The sequence below is a fragment of the Melitaea cinxia genome, chromosome 14 (genome assembly GCF_905220565.1).
Source record: "Melitaea cinxia chromosome 14, ilMelCinx1.1, whole genome shotgun sequence".
Classification (NCBI taxonomy): domain Eukaryota; kingdom Metazoa; phylum Arthropoda; class Insecta; order Lepidoptera; family Nymphalidae; genus Melitaea; species Melitaea cinxia.
This window is the reverse complement of record NC_059407.1, coordinates 3370751-3390728: the sequence shown is the minus strand read 5'-3', so window position 1 is coordinate 3390728 and position 19978 is coordinate 3370751. Positions and strand designations below refer to the sequence as shown.

The following is a 19978-nucleotide window of genomic DNA, read 5'->3' as shown; positions in this document are numbered from 1 at the left end:
AAAATAAACATAATTAAAATTACATAACTCATAAAAAAAAAAAAAAAATTAAATTCGTCGAACTATAAAAGGAAAGTATATAAATGTCAAAACAAATAAAACCGATTTCAATTTAATTTGTATAAGACGACTCCAGTTACGATCCTCGTGAACTCGTTCAGTGTGCAACTGAATAAGTCAATTCTGTCGGCCACTATGTTAAGCGTGCGTATAGCTCGTGTTAGCGGGGCGTCACGCAACAAGTTGGTGCGCGCCCGGGGTAGTGCCAGGAAGCTGGGGCGTCGTCTCCGCTGCACCGCGTTGTCCACCGCGCACAGCCTGAGTTCTTTGAGAATTGCTGGATTGTCCGTTTCACCGCGTAGAACCTTCCACATGTACGTAGCAAGGGAGACTTCGCGCCTGGTTTCCAACGTGCTGTACCCCACCATGCCTAAAACGAACAGGGTAGGGTACAGCGACGGATAACCAGGGTATACCCCATATAACTTCCGGTATAGAACTCGAGCAAATTTGTTTTGTATCCGCTCTACCATTGCTTTATATTTGATCTCACTCGGGGCCCACACAACCGAGCTACACTCCAAATGACTCTTCACCAAGGCATCATACAAGGCCCGGAGAGCTTTGAAGTTGTCAAAGCCGACCGACTGCCGTAATATGAAGCCAAGGTTCCGGTACGCTTTTTTGCATACCCCGACTATATGTTCCCGAAAGTTGAGATCAGCGGTGAACCGGACACCCAGATCTTTAATCTCGGAGACGCGCTGCAGTGGCTCGCCTTCGATGTGGTACGGGTGATGTCGTGGACAGCGCGCGCGGCTGAAAGACAACACGGAGCACTTAGCCACGTTAAAGTATAGTTTGTTGTCGTGGCTCCACCTTACAACCCTGTCTATATCCCGTTGCAGTTTGATGTGATCCGAGGTGTCGCCCACTTCGCGTACTAATTTCAGATCGTCAGCAAATAAAAGGCACGTCGACTCATGGATCACCTCCGGTAGATCGTTTATCATAATGATAAATTGGAGGGGACCTAAATTACTGCCCTGGCTCTGGGCAGACTCCTGATCTTGTCCAGTACTGTTCCGAATAGCGTCCGCCACAGTCGACGTACTGACGCCTGTCCCGCAGATAACTGGCAAAGAAGGCCAGCGTATGAGGCGTGCACCGCACAGCCCCCAGCTTTGAGAGCAGGACGTAATTATCAACTGTATCGAACGCCCTCCGGAAATCGAAGTAGGCGACGTCCACCTGGCCCCCGGCATCGACCACTGGCCACACCTGTGCCATCAAATGCAGCAGGTTCCCGGATGTCCCTCGTCCAGGACGAAACCCGTGCTGTGCGTCAGACAACCGGGCTCTCACCTGCGCATACAATGAGGTATGAATTGCCGACTCAAATATCTTGGCCGGTGCGCTCAGAAGTGCCACTGGCCGATAGTCGCTTGGTTCTGGACCACCTCGTCCCTTTGGGACCGGCACCACTCGTGTGAGCTTCCACCTGTCGGGAAACGTAGCAGTTGCGAGACAGGCATTAAAAATATGCAACAGCGGCTCCTCCAACACGAAACGGCAGTCCTTGAGGATGAAGGGTGGAATGCCATCCGGTCCAACGGAGCGCTTCGGTGGCAGCCGTGCCAGCGCCCGACACACATCTGCCTGAGTCAGGCGCGTCAACTGCACGTGCCCGCTGCCATTCACCGTAGCGCTGACTGCTGAAACATCCAGTCGTGGTGGCTCTGGATTATAAACGGAATGGAAAAACTGTGCAAACATCGTTGCTCATTCCTGATCCGAGAGTGTAAGTCCATCCTGTACTAATTCATACCGCCTAGAAGTACCCCTTTTCGCCCTTATGTAATCCCAAAATGCTTTTGGATCCGAAGCGAGGGTGTCCTGTACTCTGTATCGGTATCGGTCATGAGCAAGCGCGGTGTCCGCTTTTACTCTCGCCCTGTACCGAGAGAACGCCTCGTAATCTTTCGGTGATTTACTAATTTTGTATGTTTTATGTAAATTGTATTTTATCTGTATATTTTTAATTAATTTCGACGTATACCATACCGGGTAAATATACCTAGTATCTTCACGTTTTTTATTTTTTTTAACGGGTACACAATCGTCAAGAACGTACGTGATTTTTTCATAAAAACAATTTAAAACCGAATTGGGATCATTTAATAAATATAATTCGGTCCAGTCTATGTTCATGATTGAACCGTACAACTTGACAAAGTCAGCTTTGTTAAAATTCCACTGCTTATACTGTTCCCGAGGCAGTACCTGGTAACTGTTGCCGCGATTCGCAACCGCGGCGGCAGCAGCGACAGTGACAGTGACAGCAAGCGGCGGGTGGTACGCGTCCACCGGCCGCAAGGCCTCGTCAGCCGCCGCTACCGCCACGCCGACGCCGCGGCCGCTCAGCACCAGGTCTAGCTGCCTGCCACTACAGTTAGGAACTGCATTATACTGAACGAGTTCACAAAAGGCTAAGAAATATTCATAGTAATTACGTACATAATCATTAGTAGAAAATAAATTAAAATCACCTAAAATTAATACATTATTTTTATATTTTACACAAATTTTTTCTAATAACGTAAATATTAACATAAACTCATTTTCTTCCGTGTGCGGTGGGATGTACAATACACAACAGGCGAACAGAAACCTATTTTGTACATAGACAGTTGCGCAAACTAATTCAAAGTTGTACCTGTTTATATTAATGCCGTCGGGTGTTGGTACTTGCCGCAAAACGAAACGTGGTGTGGCCGCCAGCAGCACCCCGCCCTGCTTGCGGCCGTCGGCTCGGTCGCAGCGCAGCACAGAGTAACCCGGTAACATTATCTCCGCGTTTTGAATAGACTCACTGCAGCCGGTCTCGGTGATAGCGAACAAGTCCGAACCCGAAGACTCGAGTAAAGACAGAAAATCTGATGTCTTTGTTCGGAGACCTCTTACATTCTGATACAAAATGTTCACCGATCTACTTTTTGTTTGTTTGTTTGTTTCCTGTTGTTGTTGGTCTCCGAAAAAACACCCACTCACTGAATTCAGCATCTTTCGGCCAAATACTAGGATCACACAATTTTTCGAAGTTATTTTCCGATACGCAGATTCTAAACGACGAGTATCCTCTTACGGTCTTATGATTTATCTTATTTACTTTAATATAGCTGTCCGCGCCGAGTATTTCACGCACATAATCTGTTAAATTTTCTACGGATGTGTCTGTGAGGAGTCTCCATATATGAAAATATTTCTTCCGCTCCACAGCTTTTATTCGAAGAACAGACGTATTACATCCCCTGCTAATCGGATTAATTCTTGTAGTCTTCATTTTAGTCGGGTTACCGCTTACTTCCATGCTAGATATTTCCTGCTGGACATAGGCCTCCCCAAGTTCGCACCACACATCCCGGTCTTCCGCAATCCTCATCCAGCCTACACCGGCAATCTTACGTAGATCGTCGGTCCAACGGGCCGGAGGACGTCCCACACTGCGTTTGCCAAGACGCGGTCTCCACTCTAGGACCCGTCTACTCCAACGGCCATCGGTCCTGCGACACAGATGACCAGCCCACTGCCACTTCAACTTGCTAATTCTGTGGGCTATGTCGGTTGCTTTCGTTCTCTCGCGGATAGTCTCATTTCTAATCCTGTCTTTGAGAGAGAACCCAAGCATAGCCCGTTCCATTGCACGTTGAGCGACTTTGAACTTGTGGACCAGTCCCTTGGTCAGTGTCCACGTCTCGGCTCCGTATGTTAACACAGGCAGGACGCATTGCTCGAAAACTTTTGTCTTCAAGCATTGCGGAATCATCGAAGTGAACTTCGATAAATTACTAGGAACTATTACTTGATACTATCAGCGCAAAGTGTAAGCTATATGCTAAAGTTCTCAAATTTGGAGGAGAAATCTCGTATAGATTGGCTCATATCAAAAGAAATCCTCAAGGTAAAATGGATAGAGTGGATGATAGTGATCATCCAGGTGTCACACCAAGAACCTCCATCGAAACTTAACCAGATAAAGAAACAAAAACTCCGGATCACGAATTTCAGACTTCCCAGACCGCAGCAAGTATCAAAAGAAAATTGACAAATATCTTGTTATTATTATCGCCATGGCTTTCAGCAATACTAAATAAATTAAAGAATGCATACTTTGCTTACTCTATATCAAAAGCCTTTGAAGCTGCTTTTGCTATACAGAAACTGCCTACACGAAGAATTTATTTATAGCATGGAAGGTATGAACAAAAATTTCGCTGATAATGACACCAAAATTGTAAAAATATGTGAAACACTGGGAATACGGTAGATGTTGTGTTTTGCCCATAGTCTCAACTAAGTAGTAACTTTTATTAAAGGTTGCCTGGAAGAGATCGCTATAAGTGATAAAGCCGCCTTTGCATACATTATTTGTTTTTGTATCTAATCGTTCTAAAATGTATCTTCTTTTTTGTGTCTGCAATAAAGTTTAATAAATAAAATAAAAAATAAGTAGAAAACAAAACTTAAATTCTTTTAATTTAAAAAATCAGACCGTATATGAATTCAACTGCTTCTGTAGTTAATATTTTACGCAAGTGTACTAAGAAAAATCTAAATTCGGGGACGTATTTGAGCTTTATGGTTCAGCAACAAATATTTAGCACCAATAAATATCATGGCGTTGCAGTATTTTACTATAACACAGAGAGAATTAGCAAGCTATAAGTTGACGCCGATGTAGACCCATTTTTTTAATTACGCAAAAATAATTGTGTTTGCTCGCAAGCGAAAAAAAAAGTGTGTGTGTCAGCATCGACTGTCTAAATAGGCACAAAAAGGCTTATTAGTCTAAAAAAAAGAATAATACCATATCAAATGGTATTTAAACGAATCAAACAACGCTTGATAGTCCAGATGGCGTTACGAGAAACGTAACGAGGTCATTCGTTCAGTAGATTTTACTCCTCATATTCTTTTTCATACCGGGGGCCTTATATGAAAATCGATCCACGTCAAAAACCGAATTTTTCTAAAAAGTTATCAGTATATATCGGTGTTCAAAATCATAATCGGTTCACATCACTAGTTCTCATACATAATTATTTTTATGATTTAATTGCCTCGTTTTTACTCCTATCGTATATACTTAAACATTTTCTTTCATATTTAGTTTTTTTTTTTAATATTAATTAAGAATTGCAGGGTGAAGACTATTTTCTAGATTTTGTTGTCATCTTCTGTATGGTTGAGGTAATTCTCCGCTGAGGCTGCTCCATTGTTTAAGCAAGATATTTGCTACTGTGTCCTACTTCATAAAAATAGTATATATACTGTTTAGATTTAATCAATTTTTTTTTTATTTTTAAGATTAAAATAAAACAAAACAAAATCTTTGGTATACTTTATTATTATGACAGCGAATTGCACATGTTTCATCTATTATTGACACAATGGTTACAAGGCATCTTATAATACAATATTTTCTTTATAATAATTATTATAAAAATAATTTACAATAAAATTAAATCTAAAAAAAGCATGTTCATCAATGGGCTCACTGTTCTTAAGAACATTATTGATGTAAATGCTTTTTGATATTTTATTTACATAAATTTACAATTTAAAATACATACTACATATATTTTAGATTGAACACCGAATGACAAAATCGACTATATAATTCAACACTAATTTCATTGTATTACACATACATAATTTTTATTTAATTTTAGACTTCACCTAATTTTTTTAAATATTTTAAAGCTAGTAAAGATTAGTTGCATTTGGTGATACATTCATTTCATTTTTAATGAAATAGGTACCTGAAAAAAAAAGAAAGAATGTCATTAACAATTGTCAATTTGTCATTATTTTTTTTTTATTTTCCTGGATAAATAGTTATAAATTCGTTTGGGCTTTCTTGATTTTTAAATTTTGTCATAATATATCTTATCTTATCTAAGAAGGCGTAATAAAATTAATAGGCTAATTTTACTCAATTACAGAAAAGAAGATCTTGTCTATGATAAAATACTTAAATTATTTTTCCAAAATTGACTTATTTTATTATTTATTTATTAAATTTGATGCACTTATGGGAGAATATGTGTATTAATTGCAAAAAAAAAATATCGTTTATATGCGACTTTTTGTTAGTTACAATTGCTATTATATTAGCCGTTATAGTGAGTTGCTGCAGTGTTTTCTAGCCAACTAGCGACCCGCTCCGGCTTCGCACGAGTATAAAATATAATTATAGCCTACGTCATTCACTGAAAAAATGATTAAAATCAATCCAGTAGTTTTGATTTATTCATTACTGATTCATTACTGTTAACTTTAGAGTAAAAGCCGACCGGAACCGCCGCAAACGCTACGTACCACAATTTTTAAAACTGTAATATCTTCGAAAATATTCATTTAAATCATATGCTGTAAAGGGCCATATAGGTCTATATTAAATCAACACTGTATTTAAGGTATTTAATTAGATAAGGATTAATGCTGTATTGGTTAAAATCGCTTCGAAAATTAGCAAATATTTGTCGTAAAAAGTAAATGACAAAAAAATGTTATTGTGGGATATCCATAAGAGATAGACATATACTATAGCGGAGTTTTCTGTAGACCTTTTCAACGTGTATAATAATTAGTACATTATTTTGATAAATCTCGTAGGATTCAGCCGGCTGCGTTTGCGGAATGTAAGCGGAAAAAATGTAATTATTTTCGACATCACATTAGAAACCTCAAAAATAACAGTATTTCTCCACTATTTAATGGATGTTATTATACATATAAACCTTCCTCTTCAATCACTCTATCTATAAAAAAAACTTAAGCATACACAGTCCCTATTTCCCTATGTCCATAGGGACATAGGGAAATAGGGACAGAGAAAGTGACTTTGTTTTATACTATGTAGTGATGATATTGCTTTTAGACAACATAGTTAGTTAACATAGTTAGTTCTCTTTGTAAAATAACAAAATAGCTTTACAAATCGGATCAGTAACAAGCTAAAACTCTTCCACTACTGTTTAAGATCTCTCGTAATGACGTTACAAAAACGAAGGATTGGATAATACTAATGTATGGTTATTATTAAAGTTTGAAGTATCTGCATAATAGTATATTTTTACACCTTAAGGCCTGACAATGACCTTGAGAAGGCCACATGTTTTTAATATAAAATTTATTGTTATACACTCTTAAATTCCAAAGTTCACGTTTTACTACGCAATTCGATCGACGATCGATATTTTTATTGCTTATAAAATTTTACGAGTAATTTTTGAGTGATCCGTTAATGGAGGAAAAACCGATGATAAATCTAAAACCAATATCATAAGAGAATATTAATGTTATTGTACTCATTTATCATTCACACATATTTATCTACAAAATATTTTTTTATAATATTTCTATATATATATACTAAATTTGCTCGTTGCTCGTATTAGATATTATTAGAAAGTTGCGCGACATATTTATACCGACATCATGGGGCTGGAGAGTTTATATTTTGGAATGTGATAATTTTAGTATCTTCCACTATTACAAAGGCTACTTATAAGGGCTAGACATGGCTATAAAACAGAATGCCAAGAAAAATAGTAGCTCACTACTCATAAATATTGGTAAAATTACGCGATGCTCAGCTGGGCATTTTTCGATTATAACGTTGGCAGCCCTATGTGATCGTGAATACTGTATTTACAGTATATGATGACGGAGCAGATTATATCAGCAAATAAGATTTACGAATTAATTTCGTAACCATTTTGTGTATTTCATTCAGAATTAAGGTTATCTGTATGTTATCAACATTGCGAGGCGTTTTTCTTTCATAAATACAAATAGAAATATCCTTTATTTAACAACACAAAATGTATGTATATTAATACAAAAAAGCTAAAGTTTAATTTTGGTATGATCTTTTTCTTTCAATTGCAAATAGGTTGGTCATTATCGTATTCTTTATGCCTAGTTTAAATTACACACATTTTTAATTTTGGTTTTATACACAAAGCCAGCCCTGCAGCACTCTAACAAAAAAAGTTTGAACTAGTACTTGAGTTTCACTTGCGATGGGATATTTCTGTAAATTCTACATTTATTTTTATTATTTGTCACATACTGTTTTTTTTTTTCAGTATTTATTGCATTATTTGTCATAATAACATCTATTACATAATAGGAATAAGGATATAATAAATACATGTTTTCAATATTTTAAAATGCCTATTACTTATACCGTTTATATAATATATATTATATATACATATATAACACTTTTAAGAACAAGTACTTTATTGTAAGAAGTATTGATTTAATGAACACTTCCTATATAAACAAATCAAACAAAAAGAATCTGCAAACAGAATCATGAAGCATCAATAAACGTAAAACAAATATTTGAATATTGTTGAGATTATTCTGGCTTATAACTGAACGGTGAGTATTAAAGCTAATAGCTAAAAAGATTTTATAAATCTTCTCCATGAGATCGGTTTTATATAAATTTTTATTATCTTTCTATTTATTCGTTCAAACTTCTTTCAATAAACGTTTGAAAGTCTGTGGTTTATTACATTTGGGATAATACAATCGTATTGCTTAAATTTAAATAAAAATTAATAAATAATAACAAATAGAATAATCTATAGTATAAAAAAAAATAATTTTGTTTTTGATCAAGAGTACAAATTTTATTTTAATTAATCTATACTAATATTATAAAGTTGAAGAGTTTGTTTGTTTCTTTGTTGAAACGCGCTAATCTCAGGAACTATTGGTCCAATTTGAAAAATTCTTTCAGGGTTAAATAGCCCATTTATCGAGGAAGCCTATAGGTAATTTTTTTTTCAAATTAACGCATGTGAAACCGCGGGGCACAGCTAGTTTACTTTATCAAAAAATTATTGTCGATCATATGTTTTTGGTTTTTACAATACTGAATAAAAATGTAATTTTCAAATTGTAGTCTTTTTATAAAATAAATTTGTGAAATTAACGACCCAGTTTTCTCTAGAGTATGAAAGTTCTTCATCGACCCCAGTTAGTTCCTGATTAGGTCGAAGGTCGAAATTATTTTCACGAAAATTTACTTTTAATCGAGCCAATTGTCTAGGACACGAAACAATATTGTTTTTTGAAAAAAATGTTTGATAAACGAAAGTAAAGTCGTAGTAATAAAAATTTATTAAAGAAATCAATAAAAGTTGTTCATATTTTATTCAAGGTTTAGCTAGTTTTACGTTTAATTTTACTAAGCTAAAACAGATTCGCGTAGGATTAGTAGAAATGACTTTAATCGACTTTCATGAATCTTTTGGTTAATATTACAGTATTAATAGTTTCACGGCTACGTTTAAATTTGTAAATGTATTATTTAATCCATTTAAAAATAAACTTCTGTTGATATTACGCAATTTAGACGATTTCATTACATGATTGTTATGCTTTAAGCGCATATGGTATGCGGGCGAATTCAAAATATTTGCGTAAAGAAATAAACTGAAACAATTTCGCGTAGTATATTCTTTTAATTTTATTTTTTATTCGAATTTTAATGTTTCAGGAAGTAACTAAATTTGGATGTGCCTTTAACAAATGACATTTAGAAATGGATTTAAAATATACTATTACACGTTGCAATACTTACTAAATTATAGAGCAGAAACAATAGGTTCCTTGTCCGATGTAGTAATGGACTTATTTACAAACATATACATTTTAACACAGTCTCCATTCGGACTAGAAGTATCCTCAGGTTTTTCATCTGGACTTATATTTTCTACTTCATCTTCATATACTTTTAAATTTTCATTAAATTCTATTCTATATTTAACAGAAGGTTTCGTTACGGTCGATGTTAGCAAGGATTCCTGTATCGTGTCGTTTCCGTTGCAAGTTTTCTCTGAGCGAAACATCCCCGTCCGATCTGATTGGTTGAAGTTCCTCTTCGTTTTTTTTGTTACAAAGGCTCCTAGACATGGAAGAATTTGCTTGAACTCCTTGCGGAAGTTCTCATTTAACCACGCATAAAGAAAAGGATTGTAACAAGTGGAAGACATAGCTATAAAATGGGCTACAAAAAATAACACCATATAGTATCTCCAATCTTCAGCAAATGAATAAAAATCACTACTTATGTTAATTAAATTCAATGGTAACCACGATAGTCCAAATATTGCCACCATTGCTATCAGCATTCTATTTGTTCTTCTCTTTCTTTCTCTCTCTGCGTCTTCTTTCTTACTATTTTTACTACCGGGTCTAGATTTCAGACGATCATTTAATTTTATACTAACACAAGTGTAACAGAAGGCCATAACAATAAATGGCAAAACAAATTGCATGATAGTCGTAACTGCTCCAAAAGCTTTTCGGATTTGATCTGAAGGCCACTTCTCAGCACAAAATATATCTTGAAGTGCCATGTAATAGCCGTATGGAAAAGTAACCGATAATGCAAATACCCAGATGAAAACTATAAGGCCGATACACGTTTTTATTTTCATTCTTGGTTTAAATGGATATATTATTACGAAAAACCTGTCAATGGCTATCGAAGTCAGAGTTAGAGTTGAAATATAAACGCTACAACCTTGGGCATAAGGCATTATATGGCATAACAAACCGCCAAAGACCCATCTTCCTAAAAAAGTGTAAAGAGGAGTAAATGGTACAGCAAACACACATAGTAATATGTCGGATAAAGCGAGGTTCGTGATGAAGAGATTAGTGACGGTTTGCATGGCTCGGTTTCTGATTACCGCATAGCAAACAAGAGCATTACCGAAGATTCCTACAACGAAAATAATCGTATATGCTGTACAAAAAATGGCTTGAACCGCCTTATTCTCGATAGGATCTGGGAGTGTAGTAACGTTATCATCTTGGGAGTAATTGCCGAAAGCGTTGATGTCATTGTTGTACCAAGTTTCATTCTGTGCCCATTCGTACTGCATAATTTTTTTGTTAAATTAATTTAGCATCATAAACCGTTGAGGATCGGTGTTGGCACTATCATATTTGTAAAAAAGGTAGTTTCTATGGTGTTTACTTCTTACTCGTGCAAATTCACTGTTTCTCATACTGTGTATTCAAAGTCAAAATGTTTGTATTTTAGTGAATTATTAAGAATTTCTTCATATTCGTTTTTTCATAGTTCTTGATGAAATCTGTAACAAAAATAAAAGTAATTAAAAAATTTTTGTTACAACTCTTCATCGTACATAAAGTTCAAAAAATAATTTTATAATTATCTGTTTCTATTTATAACAATTATGTGTTAGAATATTTTCAATATAAAATTATGTTATCGTTTAAAGCAACAATTATTAACACCTTATATATAAAAATAATGTAAAATAAGTTGTTATGTTAGAGATCCAATGCAGAATTTGAATTACCAAGAACTATAAATAAAATTAAAAGTATTTTAGATCCCCAGGGGACTCGAGGGAATTCTTTAAAAGTACTTTTATGGTTTTTCATAATTAAATATTTATATATTTTAAGTTTTTATTAAAAACGCTCACAAATCATTCATTAAAAATATCAAATCAGTAAGATTTAATTAATAAATGACGCAGGCCAAACAGCTGTGATTTTCATGTTCTTACTAATGTCTAACCGTTTCAAACGATTAGTTAATCTAAACAAGTGCAAATTTACAACAGATTACGAGTATATGATCGTAAATATTTCTCGTCGACAGAATGACTGTGCTATTAAGAAAATTTACATGTTTGTGTTTACAATACTTAATTTAACACTGTAAATTAAAATGTCAAGCAAGCCGTGCTGCTACGCTGCAATGTGACGTAGTAGTATTATGGTTATCTATATATTACTATGTCGTGAAGCAAAAACTTTGTACCCCTTTTTACGAAAATTGCGCGGACAGAAGAGTATGAAATTTCGCACATCTATAGTTTGTATAGAGAAAGAGTGCAGAGTGTATATTTTTAAGATTTTGTATAAAAAATACAATAAATCAATAATAAAAAAAAAAAACATTACACACATTACCATGTATTTGACACACACACACGCATATATACTCTTTACTTTATTGTTAAAATCTGTGGTCAAATTGAAAATAGATTATAGATTATGGTCGAATTTCGACCACTGGGCGGCCACTAGTCGTTATGATTATTTGTAAATTTAACAATCACAAATATTGGTTGAATTTTTAACACAAAAATTTTCATTTTTTAACTGTATATTTGTCTATTAATTACACACGGTGCTTTTAGGTGATAAATGAAATCAATATATAATTTTAATATGACAAATTAACGTACTCGTAGATTCCAACGAGAGATGGCACTGCTAGAATGCTTTTAATAAAAATAATTATTATTATATTATTTCATTATTTATTATTTTTGTAAAAATAAGTGCAAAATTAAATAAAATTTATAGATTCTTATACTATCCATAATTTTATATTTTAGTTAGTAAGTTTTATAAATTTTGTATGTTAATATTGATACAAATACAGTTTGTAATATGTGCGGTAAACGATTATAATAATAATAATAATAATAATCTTTATTGAACACAATCATAAATTATACAATACAGATTACCCTGACTCCTGCACTAGTTTGCACTGTGTTGCAGACGCCAGTATCCTCCCCTTAAATATATGTAATAACAAATTATGCCCTTAAAAACTAATTATTATCAATTCAATGGTACGAAAAAAATCAAAACTAGCTAACATTAACATTAATAACTTTAAACTATAATTAACATTTAGATGGAAAACATGTGCCATGTGTGTTTAGTTGATCACTATTTATTACCATGTGTATGTGTGTGTGTGTGTGTGTGTTTGTGTGTGTGTGTGTTTGTGTGTATGTGTGTTTGTGTTTGTGTCTGTATATATGTCTGTGTATATCACGTCAGTCAATAGTTATTATTTAACTGTTATTAAAAGATTCTCTGTAGCGTTGTAATCTAAGCATTTTAACCAGGCAAGTAATTTTTCCTTTAATGTATAGTTATTAAGTATTCTGATGTTGAAAATTGTGTTAATTTTATTATAAAGAGTTGGAGCATGGTGATTGTAATGTTTTCGTCCAAACGCTGTTTTCGTAGGATTTACCGGACATCTTTTTATCCTTTTGTTCATTATAGGTAAATAAGGTACACACTTCTTATGGTATCTTTTAACAACTTCATATATGTATATTTGTCTTACAGTCAGTACATCAGCCTGTTTATACACCGCAACTGTGGGATGCCTATAAGGTAAAGAGAGTATTACTTTTAGGACCGCGCGTTGGGCCTTCTCTGCAAGCATTATATTTGTCTTACCAGCGCCTCCCCATGCACAGATACAATATCTCACAAGGCACTCGCAGAGTGCTCGATAGACTTGAATTAGGAGCCTTTCTTCACATATTGAACGTAAATTTTTGAAGATGTACATAAGCTTTCTGATCCTAGTAGTTAAAGTAGTAATATGTAAGTTCCAATTAAGTCGTTCATCGACTACTACACCTAAGTACTTCACGGAATCTACTCTATTAAGTTTTCCACAGCCACAGTTACAGTTGTCAACGATGCGGTTACAAGGGTGCGTATGTATTTTAAGTCCAGAATTAGGTAACAGTTTATCCGATGCTGACTTGCTGATTCTCCCCAAACACTAATTAATAATTTCTCATATAGCTTAATACTCAGCCGAAATTTACTAACGTGTGTTTAGTAAATTAATGAACGATTACGTTTAATTTAACGTCAAAAAATTACGCTATCATTATTTTGTGATAAGCTATTTAACTGACATAATTTATAACGTAAGAATTACAACTCCTAATGTTATATGGCGCAGAAACTATCGAAATTACTGTAGCAATTATAATAACAACAGACCAGTGATTCCGAGTTAATTTCTGAAGATAAATTAATTGAGACGTGAAAGCAATAATTATTGTTGATAAATTAATATCAGTTTTGGCATTGAAATACAAGAAGCTGAAACGTATTATTAGGTACTCACTAATTAAGATATTTAGGAAGGGTTTAGTGATTGAGTAGAATATAGGATGAAACTAATGTGATTTTCCTTGAAATAATGATGATCCACTAAAACTGTACGAGAAAAGGGGACTTTTTTATTAATTTGGGTAATATCAGTTTTTTTTTGTCCATAAAAACGAATTCGGCTTAATTTAGTTTCTGAGTGTGAGTTGTACCAAATAAATAGTAAAGGATATTACGTAAGAATTAAAAACAACTGACTGCGAAATGATAAATAACTTATTTGTTACTACGCAAGTGCAAGTTTTTAAGTTTTTGTGTTAAAATATGTATTGAACAAAATTTCACGTTTATTGAAATTTCTATAGCCATTCTGTCAAATTCAAGAAACATGCTGAATCACTGACTAACTGACTTACTGATCATCGCTGAGCGTATAAAGCTTATAAAGTATTTATTTAAGCAGGAGCACTTTATGTGAATTTTAATGAAATAAATTCTTGCCATGTTTGTCAACTGAATCCACATTCCGAAACCGATATATATTTGTAAGGTTACTTGGATAATTAAATTTGGATGAGTTTATTGCATTACAAAATGTGTAGTCAAATTTATTTTGATTTTATTCTGATCTTCATAATACCTCATCCAGAAAATTATTACATAAATTAATATGTTAAATTGATAAATTAATATTACTAATTAAAAAAGGATTCCAAAAAAAAAAAACTTTAACATCATAATAAGCTTATTGACTACAGTTTATTAAATGTAAATTAATATGTAAATTATCAGTGCATCTGTTATTATCTCGCTAAATGAATGAGCCTCTAGGGGATGGTTTTGCATAATATCTACATAAAATTCAATGAAAATGGAATCAGAATTTTATACGTGAATGCATTATGTCAATATTTACTTGCCAATCAATTTTTTTGGTGCATTCAATACATATCATGGAACAATAAATAAAGAGCTTGTACTCTTTTTTTATACGTCTAGGTTGGCAAACAAGCATTATTCATATATGTCGAATAAAAAACATATAAGAAAAACAAAAATTGAACAAGCATTCAAATATATAACGTAAAACTTTTAGCAATAGAGATTACTTGAAATAGATTTTTTTTTGTTCGTGATCCTCACGGCTATCACAGGCCGTAAAAGACAATTTTATTCACAGCATTTATTTGAATACTTTTGCTGTTTTATTACATTTCAGCCATCGTTGAATAAAAGAGAATTTGAAAAGTTAGTAAGTGTATTCAGTACGTAAACACGTAAGTCGTTATTATTTAGACCAGTATCTACGTAGTGATTTATAAAAGGTATTTAAGAAAGGAGTTTGTGAAAAGTGAATGTAACGTACTGTATGTAAATATGCCTCTACAAACCTTTTTTAATCATAAGAATAAAAATTAAGTATAAAAATTAAAGCAATTAATTAAAACGAGGAATCGGTGAAAAAAGAAAGGCCGTCCTATTAGCATGCTAATCCTAATAAAAGCCTAAAACTCGGAAGTTAGGTATAGAAACTCTAGCAAGGCTTGAAGCTCTATGAATTGACGGTCGGTATTTTTTAACCGACTTGAAAAAAGGAGGAGATTACTCAATTCGACCGTATATATACATATATATGTTCGGGGATAACTTCGTTGTTCGAAACGGAAGAACGAAACGAAGAACGGAAACGAAGAACGGAATTTTGATTAAAAATTTTTGTTGGAAAGAACATATCCCTGGTATGGTACCATCTTAAGGAAACCAGGACCTGATAATGGAATCCCAGAGAAATCGAGGGAAACTCTCGAAAATCCGCATAACTTTTTACTGGGTGTACCGATTTTGATGATTTTTAATTTAATCGAAAGCCGATATTCATCATGTGGTCACATTTAAATTTCATCCAAGCAACTTTTGGAGTAAATTTTGATAATGCGTATTTACTTGACTAATTTTTCTTCTACCTACGTTGTATTACTTGTCGATATAATTGAAGTCGGTTTTTTCCGTTTACCTGCAAACACATTTATTCTGTTCAATCAACTCACGTACTTTTTTTGTAATTTTGTAAAGTGATAATTATTATACTTATTTAGTGCGGATTATGTACACGGGTAGAGCTAGTATCTAACTGAATGCTTGTGTTATAGGTAACAGTTGGCTATAGATATAAATTACAAATATATGAATAAATAATAATACATATTAGACATAAACCCGTAATCATCCGCGCCAATAGGCTAGTCAAGGTATTTAAGAAAAAACGAACTATTATAGGGTTTACAAGGGTCATTGTACGAAAATTCTAGATCAATGATAAGCTAGTTCAGTATAAAAATTAAAAAAAATTTTTTTTCGCCGTAACAAGTCTATATTTGGAGAAACGTTACAAAATATTAGGACGTATATTTAAAAAAAAAATTAAGCAATTACCAAAATATTCATCAGTGTGGTGTATCGAAATTCAACACGTAGAACCGCACTGGTTATCTAGTAATAATTAACGTTATACTCCCGAGATTTATAAGTTTTATTATGCTTTTACTGAAAGTATTACCCTGTCGGGTGCCTTTAATACGATCACTTATGTACGAGTAAGCTGACACCCTATTGTTTCTATTACTATTTGTTTTTCGTACATTTACATATATATTATTATGTATTATGGTTGCGTTGAGATTATAGACCAATTGATTACGGGTCACGTTTTACTAGCTCAAACACGCTTTATACTCTTACAAAAATGCCGTGGGGGTCGTAAAAGGCGACTGAAAGATAAACCTGGCTCAAAATCATCAGGGAAAACTTCATTTGAAACCCGGAATGGGGTCTCCGCCAAGCATTCGTGACATAGTTCTAAAATGAGAAAGACTCCTGCAGCCGAACTGGCTCCACATGTAGCGACTCGTCGTTCCTGTGGGCCTAGCCAGTGAGGTCAAAAGGGAGGCGCAGAGCTTAGGCAACTCTGTGTTTTCCTGAAGAGTGCCCTAGGAGACATAGAGTCTGTCTGACACTGTCTAAATTGTCTGCAATAGACGGACTAAGGCCTTTAGTTAGTTAGTAATCTAATAAAGTCGATTTCAATATAGCCAAATTAAGTACCTACGATTGAAATTTTAACAATTTCATTCCTTTACCAAAATAGCTTTTTGAATTGGCTTTTTGATTAAAAATGGCGTATCGTTACGTTAATATACTGATAATAATGACGTAATGATAGTTTTTCCTACTGGGCATAAGCTTAATGTTCAGCCTTCTGAAGTATATTTGTATACTACTTATATGGTTTACCCATTTTCGGTATGCATAAATTGGATAAAATTTATGTTCAAAAACAAACAGACAAGTAGATTTGCTTTATAAAATATTACACTTCAGCCTATCGCAGTCCACTGCTGGACATAGGCCTCCCCAAGTTCGCGCCACACATCCCGGTCTTCCGCAATCCCCATCCAGCCTACACCGGCAATCTTACGTAGATCGTCGGTCCAACGGGCCGGAGGACGTCCCACACTGCGTTTGCCAAGACGCGGTCTCCACTCTAGGACCCGTCTACTCCAACGGCCATCGGTGCTGCGACACAGATGACCAGCCCACTGCCACTTCAACTTGCTAATTCTGTGGGCTATGTCGGTTACTTTCGTAAAAAAAAAAATATTATTAATAATTATTATCGCAATGAAAACAGAAGATATGATTTTGAATAGTCATTGTGCTTCGGTTACATACTGTAAAAGTACGGTGAATTGAAAGTTGTAGACGTTTGATGAAGTCAGAATACGTGTGTGGACTGTACAGAGTATCAGTGTTGCATTGGAAATAGAGTTCATTTTAATATATTGTATAATAAGAGAGATGATATCAATTGTATTATTTTCATCTTACATCCAGTTTATAGTTCGTGAATGATCACTGCGCTCCGCAAATATTTCGAGTATCTGAGAAGTATCTGAAAGCATGCAATAGATCGAAATGTGGCATTTTATAAAATTCTAGAAAACGCTCTATTTGACAATATCAGTATTTTACTAAGGTAAAATTTTAAGTATTTTACTAGTTATCGAAGTTTTATTTCGATGCATATTTTAAAAACAGTTTACTATCAAAATTGTTTGAAATCAATTAATAATTTATTTATATTAGTATTTTTTAAATTCTAACTGAACTGTTTAAGATTTAGCTTTAGTGTAAAAATATAAACGGGATATTTAAACAAGCAACACGTGGGTAACAACAACAACGTGGGCGCACGCAGTGTCACAGCTAGTATCTATTGGTAAAACGTCAAAGATTATTCTTCATAACAACAACTCACATTCAAAATCCTTCCTCACATATGAAATAAATTCAAGTTGTCAACGCCGACTTGTTTAGTGAAAGTTATCAATTTAATATATTCTATGCTTTGCCCAGCTTTTCATATTATTATCATTTACACAAAGCAATAGTATGACGGTATCGATTTTAACAGTTCTCTTTCATCTTCGTCGTTTTTGAAGCAGGCATTTTTGAGCAGATAACACTATTAAACAGCAAGCATAAATAAGAATAAGGAATAATAACCATAAACGTAAACTTATGCAACATCATATAATAAATATTGAATACTCAAAAAAAAAAAAACCGTTGCTACATAGACGTTTTGAGATGAAATTCAAGTTAGTAAAAACCATAAACTCAACTTCTATCATGTTCCTTAGAAGTCATTATAAGTTATCCTCGCTGAGAATGTCAAACTCCGTAGTTGATATTTTTATCTTGACGTAGGTTATGTGTCAATTGTGAGCAAACGATGTGGATAGAGATCTGAAATCTGTAACAGTCGTTCGTTATGTTCGATAGGTTTTTCATTTAACATTTATTTTGACAAGTTTTTTTTTGCACACACAAAAAAAAAACTATTAATTAGACTTTCATTGTTTTAGATTGATCGATAGAAATACTATTCTTTATATTAATAATAATTGTGTTTGCGTGCAAACGAAAAAACCCGATTTCAATTACATCGACAAGTAATACAACGTAGGTAGACGAAAAAATAGTCAAGTAAATACGCATTATCAAAGATTACTCCAATAGTTGTAATTAGATCCCGATGAAATTTAAATGTGATGATTGATATGATAAAAATCGGTTTTCTATTAAATTGAAAATTATCAAAATCGGTACACCCAGTAAAAAGTTATTAAGGATTTTCGAGAGCTTCCCTCGATTTATCTTAGATCCATTATCAGATTCTGGTTTCCTTATCATGGTACCACACTTAGGATATCTCCTTTCCAACAAAAAAATTATCAAAATCAGTTCATAAACGACGAAGTTATCCCCGAAGATACATAATATATATATATATATATATATATATATATATATATATATATATATATATATATACATAATATATATATATATATATATATATATATATATACGGTCGAATTGAGTAACCTCCTCCTTTTTTGAACTCAGTTAACTAATATAGTTTTAAAAAATATATACAACGATACCAGGACAATAAATTGCTAATATCCAGTGTTTTGAGAAATAACAGCTATCCTGTATAGATATAATGTATTAATCTGAATTCCACAGTCGAGTAACCTTTTGAAAGGTCGAGAAATATTTTCGGGTTAGTAAATTTTTGCGAAACAGGAATATTGTGTATATTGAAGAGTTTATTGTAGATGAAAATTAGAATTAAAGTATGATTTGGTTGCTGCTGTGTGGTTACGGCAGTAAAGAATATAGTCACCCCCATTCTTCCCGTGGGTGTCGTAAGAAGCAACTGAGGGATAACACAGTTCGACTACAACCTTGGAACTTAAAAAGCCCACCGATGGCGGGGTAACCATCCAGCTGCTGACTTTGAAATACACAGTCCGAAGACGGGTAGCAGCGCTTCGGTGCGATAAAGCCAGCATTGCGGTCACCAACCCGCCTTCTTAGCGTGGTGACTATGGGTAAA

At 33.9% G+C, this 19978-nt stretch overlaps 2 protein-coding genes across 2 annotated transcripts; both read right to left on the bottom strand.

Moving 5' to 3' along the window:
* Positions 1–107: 107 nt before the first annotated feature.
* LOC123659839 lies at positions 108–1013 on the bottom strand. The gene has a single exon (XM_045595006.1). It carries the CDS (start codon positions 1011–1013, stop codon positions 108–110), a length of 906 nt encoding a protein of 301 aa, XP_045450962.1.
* A 4375-nt stretch (positions 1014–5388) lies between these two features.
* On the bottom strand, positions 5389–10976 carry LOC123659838 (prolactin-releasing peptide receptor-like). The gene is made up of 2 exons (XM_045595005.1): positions 9668–10976; positions 5389–5822 (listed from the first exon to the last, which is right to left on the bottom strand). The coding sequence occupies exon 1, from the start codon at positions 10974–10976 to the stop codon at positions 9672–9674; it is 1305 nt and encodes a 434-aa protein (XP_045450961.1). The 3' UTR covers positions 5389–5822; positions 9668–9671.
* Between the last annotated feature and the right edge of the window lie 9002 nt (positions 10977–19978).

Bases quoted from the DNA above. Each gene is read 5' to 3' on its own strand.
- LOC123659839 (XM_045595006.1), bottom strand. From the start codon at position 1,013: ATGATAAACGATCTACCGGAGGTGATCCATGAGTCGACGTGCCTTTTA.
- LOC123659838 (XM_045595005.1), bottom strand. From the start codon at position 10,976: ATGCAGTACGAATGGGCACAGAATGAAACTTGGTACAACAATGACATC.